At 40.9% G+C, this 8,557-nt stretch overlaps 2 protein-coding genes across 8 annotated transcripts in view; one reads left to right on the top strand and one right to left on the bottom strand.

The window, feature by feature from the left end:
- The first annotated feature begins 12 nt into the window (after nucleotides 1-12).
- ATP5PF (ATP synthase peripheral stalk subunit F6) lies at nucleotides 13-3,211 on the top strand. 4 transcript variants are annotated; one of them, XM_085527798.1, is made up of 4 exons: nucleotides 13-48; nucleotides 449-637; nucleotides 1,008-1,132; nucleotides 3,080-3,211. In XM_085527798.1, exons 2-4 carry the CDS (start codon nucleotides 468-470, stop codon nucleotides 3,106-3,108), a joined length of 324 nt encoding a protein of 107 aa, XP_085383924.1. In that variant the 5' UTR covers nucleotides 13-48; nucleotides 449-467; the 3' UTR covers nucleotides 3,109-3,211. The 4 variants fall into 4 exon arrangements, with proteins under 4 accessions (XP_085383924.1, XP_015736292.1, XP_032304463.1 ...); XM_015880806.2 differs by having other exon boundaries at nucleotides 25-71; XM_032448572.2 differs by having other exon boundaries at nucleotides 25-100.
- Nucleotides 3,212-3,599: 388 nt separating this feature from the next.
- JAM2 (junctional adhesion molecule 2) overlaps nucleotides 3,600-8,557 on the bottom strand; it is a 28,994-nt gene continuing 24,036 nt past the window's right edge. For all 4 annotated transcript variants that reach the window (XM_015880784.3, XM_015880793.3, XM_085527782.1 and 1 more), the window contains exons 5-10: nucleotides 8,299-8,504; nucleotides 7,092-7,194; nucleotides 6,254-6,361; nucleotides 5,392-5,407; nucleotides 4,592-4,622; nucleotides 3,600-4,286 (exon numbers count right to left, since the gene is read on the bottom strand). In XM_015880784.3, coding sequence (XP_015736270.2) covers nucleotides 4,254-4,286; nucleotides 4,592-4,622; nucleotides 5,392-5,407; nucleotides 6,254-6,361; nucleotides 7,092-7,194; nucleotides 8,299-8,504 — 497 coding nt within the window. In that variant the 3' untranslated portion in view covers nucleotides 3,600-4,253. The remainder of the gene's footprint in view (nucleotides 4,287-4,591; nucleotides 4,623-5,391; nucleotides 5,408-6,253; nucleotides 6,362-7,091; nucleotides 7,195-8,298; nucleotides 8,505-8,557) is intronic.

Below are 8,557 nucleotides of genomic sequence, written 5' to 3'. Positions count from 1 at the left end.
GCGCCAGAGGGAGGGGCTGGGCGCATGCGCGCTGCGCCCCGTCCCAAGGTGACTGCGGCTCCTCATTGCGGGTACGGGCTGTGTTGGGCTGTCGGCTGCGGTGAGGGGGGGGTTATGTTAGGGAAGGTTATCGGTGCGTTTTATGTGTTTTGTTTGGCCTCTTCTCTCGTGTAATCGGTGATGGAACTAGAGGGAATGGTTTTAAGCTGCACCAGGGGAGATTCAGGCTGGACATTAGGAAGTATTACTTCTCAGAAAGGGTAGTCAGGCATTGGAATGCACTGCCCAGGGAGGTGGTGGAGTCACTGACCATGGGAGTGTTCAATAAACATCTGGGTGTTGTGTTGATGAATATGATTTAGCTGGGAAGTATTGGTGATGGTTGGACTGGATGATCTTCTAGGTCTTTTCCAACCTTGATAATTCTGTGATTCTGTGTCTTTTGAAGGTAAAACTCCCTTGCCGTCATGATCCTGCATCAAATCCTGCGACTTTCTTCCCTTTTTCGCTCCGCTGTCTCCGTTCACCTGAGGAGAAACATCGGTTTCTCTGCCATTGCCTTTAATAAGGCCAAAGAGCTCGATCCGGTTCAGAAGCTCTTTCTGGACAAGATCAGGGAGTACAACACGAAAAGCAAGTAAGTGACACTGAGCCTCACGGTGTGGCATGGCTCCACTTTGAACATGGTTTGAATTATTTTAGTTGATCATCAGAATGGTAATCCATAAAGTGCTATGAAAACCCCTGCTCAGAAAGGATGGTCAGGCACTGGAATGCACTGCCCAGGGAGGGGGTGGAGTCAGTGACCCTGGGGGTGTTCAAGGAACAACTGGATGTTGTGTTGAGGGACATGGTTTAGTGGGAGCTATTGGTAATAGATGAACATTTGGACTGGATGATCTTTGAGGTCTTTTCCAACCTTGGTGGTTCTGTGAATGTAGAACTTCCATATAAACTTTCAGAACCGAACTGTTAATGAGAACTCTTTTGTGTGTTTGTTTTTTTAGGCAAGCTGGAGGGCCTGTTGATGTAGGCCCTGAGTTTCAGAAGGACATGAATGAATCACTTGCCAGACTTCAGCGGATGTACGGAGAGGGAGATCTAACCAAGTTTCCAGAGTTTAAATTTGAGGGTAAGTTCATCATGTTACTGAACTTCTGATTGAAGAAAGGTCACTCTTACCAACCAACATTTGTAGTTAATTCCCTGTTAGTTCTTGTTGGAACCATTTATCTCATGTAAGATGCCCTCAGTGAATTACGTTGCTTTTCCAGTGAAGATGTGAACTTACTTAGGAACGCTTGGCATGATTGGTTCACGTGGAATGCAAAGGGACTGCACCGACTCTGTCTTCTTTAGGACATTAGGGCAAACTTAACCATTGTTAATGACAGGCTCATCTAGTTGTTTCTCTTGCTTACATCTCAAAATCTCCATTGCTCACAAGCAGCTTTATCTAAAGTCAGGTTCGGGTGGTGTCTTTCCTCTAAGCTGTAAGCAGATGGTAGCTGAGACTCAGCAATGACTTGAGTTATATGACAAGGTTTTGGTAGCCTCAGTGAGGACAGAGGGGGCTGTCCCTGTATTGGACACAGTTGCAGTTGATTCCAGTGGACCCAGCACAGCACAGGGGTCAGCCCACAGTGACACTGGTGGCACTTGTGTGTTAAGGCACTCAGTAAACAGTAAAAAGAAACCACTGTAGCTGCTGTTAAGGAATGAGGGGAAAAGATGTGAGAGAAAGCAACCCAGCTGACACCGAGGTCAGTGGAGTAGAAGAGAGATGCATGTGAATCAGAAACTGAGCCTGGGAAGACAGGATCTGTGGGGAAGGTGTTTTTGCTTTGTTTGTTCGTTGCTACTCAATTTTCATTGGCAGTAAATGAATCTTCCACAATTTGAGTCTGTCTTGCATGGGATAGTAATTAATAAGCATTTTTTTCCTTTAACTTGACCTCATGGTTTCTATAGCGTGGAAATTGTCTTTTGCTGTGTGTAGTTGAAAATGGGCACTTCATTCACTTAATCAGCTATGTGATGCTAACGAGGAGGAAAGAAGAGCTTGATTATAGCAGGACACGGGGAAATGGTTTTAAGTTAGAAGAGGGAAGATTTAGGTTGGATGTTAGGGGGAAGTTCTTCACTAGGAGAGTGGTGAGGCCCTGGAACAGGCTGCCCAGGGAGGTTGTGGATGCCCCATCCTTGGAGGTGTTCAAGGCCAGGTTGGACGGGGCCCTGGGCAACCTGATCTAGTAAAGGTGTATGTTTGGTGGCCCTGCCAGGCAGGGGGGTTGGAACTACATGATCCTTGAGGTCCCTTCCAACCCGGGTCATTCTGTGATTCTGTGGTTATTAGTTGTTGTCTGAAAGCTAAGTTGGAAATAGTGGCCAACATGTACTAATATTATGACTGATTTCTTCTGGGAAAACTTAAAAACTGACTTTTTTAACAGCTCAGGTGTTGATAAAAGACATTGCAGTGGAATCCTGCCAAGGGCCGTGTCTTTCTTAAAGCTAATATACACAACTCTGAGATGAATAAGACTTGTTTCAAAGTGCAGTCGATGCCTTTAATGGTGCTGTGGTGGTGTAACAACCAGTGTGCAGCTCAGCACCACCACGTTGCTTTTGTGCTCACCACCCTCCTCAGAAGGATGGGATGAAAATACGATTGCAGGGTGGGGAGCTTGTGGGTTGAGATAAGGACAGGGAGATCACTCACCGATTATAGTTATGTGCAAAAACACTCCTGCCACTCTTTCTGCACTGACCTTGGTGCCTGCAGGGTTTGTTTCTCTCACACTACTCAAATCTGCTCTCCCAGAGGCACACACAGTGTCATTCATGGCTTAGCTCTGATCAGCAGTGGGTCCTTTCAGAGCCAGCTGGGAACTAGCTCTTACCTATGTTTGAGCTCTTCTCAGAGCTACCACACCTGCAGCCCCCACTGCTACCAAAACTAAAGATACTGAATAGCTTAATGTTTAGTTTTCTTTGAATATGAGATGAATTGTTGTGTTTTAGACTGGAATAAGAAAAAACTAACGTGTCTCTCTTGGTTTACTTCTTTCTCCTTTAGAGCCCAACTTTGAGGAGACGCCAAAGTGATTTCTTTGTATCCTCCTCCAGACAACGGTGTACATCCATGGAGTTGCTGAATATGGCATCAGTTGTAACTTAATAAATGCAGTGTTTCAGTTTGATTTCAAAAGTGTGAACAAATTCTCAAGTGCATGGGGATTCCAGTTAGCTCTGACCTGCTACTCCTAAAGTTAGTGAAGTACCTGAGTTGCATATCTCACTGTTAATTGCTAAACCCCTTTGGTAAGCTACATTTCAGTGCTGAGAAGTTATAAAACTGAATGATATGTGCAGAAGAAGCTTTATTTTCCTGAGTTTATAACATCTCAAGTTTCTGCAGGAACAATTCAGAAAACAATTCTAAATTCATAGCGCAGCCCAAGGGAGATGATAGATCTGCATAGGCACGAACGCTCTCATTTTACATCAGTGAACATGAAAGTGATGACAGAAGCAACTGAAACTTGTTACTGATGTTATAGGTCATAAATTTCAATAAGAACTACTGACACAAACACTTGAGGTTCCGAGGAATTATTTATTTATAATACTTCAACATTTAGGGTCCAGCTAATACAACTGTAGTTGTACTGGCAAGTAACATATGCAGTCTACAGAGAGAGGAACTTCCTTGTAGAAGAGATGTAAGCATTTCATATTAGACATTAAAACAATGCTTGGGCCTCAATTACAAGCAGCTTTGTCCCGCCTGGATAGTGAGTTAAAGTCTGTGCAACTACTTCTGCACTTCTAGATGGCTCCGTCTAACCTAATACAACGTTGATGCATGAGTAAGAATGAAGTCAGCGTTGCAGGAGAGTTTGAGCCCTTGATAGTGGTGGAGGTCATCTGTGAAAGCTACTTGGATAGACTGTTCTGAGCTGCTAGAGTGAATCCTGTACAGCTGCATGTATACATCAACAGAATGAGAAGTCACACAAATTGACCTGTGTATTCCGTTTAGTTGCATCTTTAAGTTAAGCAGTTTTGTGGCTGGTTAAAAGAAACAACAATCATACGCAATTAAGTCGACTAGAACTAAACAGTAGCAATTCCTCTTTTCAGTGCATAGTACATGGAAACAATATTTACAGCGTAGAGGTCAAAAAATCCCTTTGATATTTTTGTATAACAAGTAGTTGTTTGATGTCCCTCACAGAGGCTGAAATCTTCTAGATAACAAAGGATTTGGTGTGCTTGAAATCCTAAATGAAACAAGCAAGGTGACATAAGTAATAGTTCAAGTATTTTAACCACAGAAGCAATTTATATTTCAGAAAAAACTCAGGCATGCAAACCAAAAAGGAGCATGGCTGTAAGTTTATTTGCACTGCTACACAAAATAGAAGTAATATTCTATTAAAAGATAGTATCTATTGAGCATCTGATGAACAAGGGCCTTAATATTGCTCCTTCCTACTAGAAACAGCCAGGTAGCTGGCCTCTTGTCTACATACTAGATAACAAAATACATGCTGAAAATGTACACACACTATTATATGTGAAATACCTTTTCACTCATAGACTGAGAGCCGGACTTCCTGTTAATAGAATGGGAAAGGGTTATTATTAGGTTAAACAGGTGTTTGTTGTAGCCCTTTGAAAGCACTATAAATGTGTTTGTTTTGATTTCAAGTAATCCTTGGGCTTTTTTCCATTTTAGTAAGAACTACAAAATCTGCAACAAATACACTTGATGCTTTTAGACAGCTGTCATGATCTCATGAGCCACAGCCAAATTACCTTCCCTAGCTTGTCACTTCAGGCCTTCCAGGTACACTTTGTCTAATTAGTGACTAGTATAAGTAGTACCGTATGTTAAAGTAGAATTCTTCAGTACATTGCTCTTCTACATGCTGTTACCTAAAAGTGCTCCAATAATCTTTTAAAAGTAAAAGGGAAAAAAACACATTGGAAGTGAGCCTCCAATAAAACATGATTTTAAGTCTTGTGTAGGAGCACTACAATAGATTAGAAGAATTCTGACCTGCTAGTGAGGGTTAACTAGTGGCAGTTTAAGTGCATTAAGCAACCACCTCTAGCTGAGTCAGAGATATAAAACATGACTACAAGAAAAATATAACAAAGACACATCTCTGCACATTTATCACAGTAATAATACTCGATCCATTTTCTGACCAGCACACTGGTTCTAATGAGGAAATCAGTTGGTATGCTAGATCAGGTTTATTTCAGTGTTCAAAGATGTTGCTGTATGAGAGACAGTCCTTAAACAAACATCACAGTTATTAAATCATCAGGATGTAAATGAAGTTTACAGTGACATGGATAAAATATAAAGGTACTTACTGGGAAGAGCTTTCCTCTGGGGGTGAGGGGAGGGGTTGGGGGAAGAAAAAGAGAAATGAGCACAGGAATATTTTTGAAATACTATATATTTCAAAACATAGAATATAATACGATGATATTATGTATTATATGACATAATGTAATGGGAGGTCTTTGGAATATTTACTCATCGCTTCTGTTGCTAAGTGAAATCTCAGCGTGGTGTGAGTTTGAACAGAAAAAGATCAGGTGGCTTTCAAAGGTAACTTAAATTCTACATGAAAAGGGATGCTAACATCAGGTCTGTTACTTTCGGGCAGCAGTCTTTCTCAGACTGAAGTCTGCAGTCACTTACTGCTGAGCTGAACTCTACAGGTACTGATATAAATGCTATGGAAAGGTAGGTTGCTTGGGCTTGAGGTTTTTTCCCAGTAATCCTCGAGCGTTTCACTATGTGCTCTTTCACCACAAACCAGAAGAGGGAGCAAGTCAGTTAGTTCTCCTTCATCAGAACTCAGCTGCTCCAAATATCATGGATTACAAGTAACCTCATACGCCTTGTTTTTTGCAGTACCTTTCTTTCCCATTCCCTCTCAAAACTACAGCAGAATCTCAAGAAGCCAGGGTTCTGCTTGCTGCTTTTCCTAGATTGCTGTCTGCGAGCCTTATGCAACTGTACAAATGCCTCCATCTCACAAAGTAGAAGCTGCGTTCTCTGCAGTAGAAGGCTGAATAAAAACGCACAGTGAAGTTGCTGTTGTAATACTCTTTAGCTGTAGTGCCGTGGAAGTGAAGTGTGAGAAGTACATGTTATGGTCAGCAGAAATATAGTTTTGTTTTGTTGTTTTTTAAACCGAAGAAAGAGTGATTTTACTGTACTTACTTGTAAAATACCCTTTTTTTTGAGCATAAAGTACTATAAGGCCACACAGTGCCATTAGCAGAGCCACAATTACTACAGCAGCGACGATACCACTTACATTAAGGTCATCTGTAATTATAAAAGATAAATACAACATTTTAAGTTTTAAAAATATCCATTAGATGGAAATTTTTCCCCCTAATTCCTACAGGTACCTTTTCAAAACAACAATAACAAAACCATCAATAAGCAGAAACATTTTGATTGATCTTTCTGTTACCTAATCTTTGTTATATTATCATTATGTAGAAGGCCAATTACTTATTTGGATCCTGACTACAAGACATTAATACACTGATGTAAATTTTACCCAAAGGTTTTTGCTGTCGACATCTCAAAGTCTTGTGAGGCTATTAGTTAAAGAAGAAAGAAAAAAATAAAACCATAAAGCTACACAGATAAACTAACAGCGGGCTGGTACATTATGCTGTACAACACCTACAAAAGCATTCTGAAGCATGAAGCTTCTCAGATGGACACTGTGGTTCTGTGACATTCACTGCTGAACAACATTAAGGGCTGGATACTGCAATCATTTTAAAGTACCCAACTAACTGCTTTTCTGTAAAATACAGTGAGACACATACACACACACACACAAGGAAAAGAAATAAGGAATGCTTTAAGCAGCCACCCTCACTACATATAAGGTTCCCTAATATATGAATATTATTCCTCCCCCATAATACTGTAATCAAATAAAAGGCTGTAATTCAATCTTAGTTTCTCAACTGTATCGTACAATGAAATCAGTTCAGATGCAAGACCGTTTTCTGCCCCTTTTTATTCTGACACATACCCACTTGCATTCGCTTCATGGAGCATTTCTGAGGCAATCCAATCCCATTTGAGGCTACACAGAAATACTCTCCAGTGTCGTTCTTTGAAACAGCGTTAAATGTCTGTTAAGACAGAGTCCAAAGCTGTTACCAGAATGAGAAAACAAAAACAAAAACCCAATTTCCTGCAGTATAGAAATTTTGACATATCTTTTTCCCCAAAAATCTGAAATAAAATGAGAACTTCTGCTCTCATGTTCATCTCAATCCTGCTCCCTACTCATATGCTTAGACCTTAACTTCAACTACTTGTACATGAGGGTCTTCTAGATAGGCATTTTTACTAGACGGAGTGTACAAAATGTAGTACAAAAGATACATCCCAAGGATTTTTTTCCCCCCACAGAAATGTTACTTTCTCCATTATTCTAATGGAGAAATGCTTAGCTGCACTATTTATGAAATACTTCCAATGTAATAATTACAGCGAGAAAGCAGAAAATGGATGCTGACCTCATAACACTTTTTGTGTTTCTCTGTAATTATTTTTATAATCAGATTTGTTAAATGTTCTCCCTTTAATGTATCCTATACACCAAAACTATGACTTTTAAGAAGAGATTAATGTTTCTAAGTAGCTCACGGTGTGCTGAAATATCTACGGCACCTGTGAATGAAAAGGCACAAATGATGTGGCACAATTTGGTTTCCAAATGTGAGCAGAGTGTCCCTAAAATTGACTCTCCTAAAAAGAAATAAATAAGATCTCAGCTTAGCAGTATGTGATCAAGTACAGGGCTGGAACCTTTAAATGCCACTGCAGAGATTCTGGACTGCTGCATTTTCCACTGAAGTGTGTTAAGTTGCTGTTTTCGATTTTAAGGCACTATCAAATACAACTCGGTTGACATACTGTGAGATCGTTCCCACCTGGAGCTGGCTGGAGAACCAACAAGGTGAAATTTGTCATTTATTTGCTAGATTCTGCTCATTTATAACTACTACAGCCATATAAATCACCCACTTTGCCTACCACACTCGACCTCTATGGTTTGTCATTCGTCTGAGGCAGAAACCGTACCCTATAAATTTGTTATCACATTTCAGTGTGACATTGATTTCTGCGAGAGGCCTTGTGCCTTGGATTAAAGCCACAGTGCGTTTCTGTGCTGTACAGAAATTTGGTTTTCTCTATGGCTGCTTGTTACAGTAGGTTACTGCGCTTACCAGAGTGCCAGACTTTTTATTCATGGTGTAAGTTATGTCGGCTGTTCTAGCAGTGCCCGTTCCTGTCTTTTCCAGTAAGGCAACACCATTCTTGTACCACTGGTACTCAGATGGAGGAGACCCCTCAGCTTCCTTGCAGCTCAGCTCCACTACTGTTCCTGTCATTGCAGAGGTGGGTACCACACATACTGGAGTAGTGGGAGGAACTGGAAAACAAAATCGTACTTGTTACACAGTCTTAACAGTATTGTCTACCCCA

This window comes from Coturnix japonica, chromosome 1 (genome assembly GCF_054131305.1).
Source record: "Coturnix japonica strain WE chromosome 1, WE-NBRP24, whole genome shotgun sequence".
In the NCBI taxonomy this organism is placed as follows: domain Eukaryota; kingdom Metazoa; phylum Chordata; class Aves; order Galliformes; family Phasianidae; genus Coturnix; species Coturnix japonica.
The sequence above is the reverse complement of the archived record's forward strand: the minus strand, read 5'-3'. Positions and strand labels throughout refer to the sequence as shown.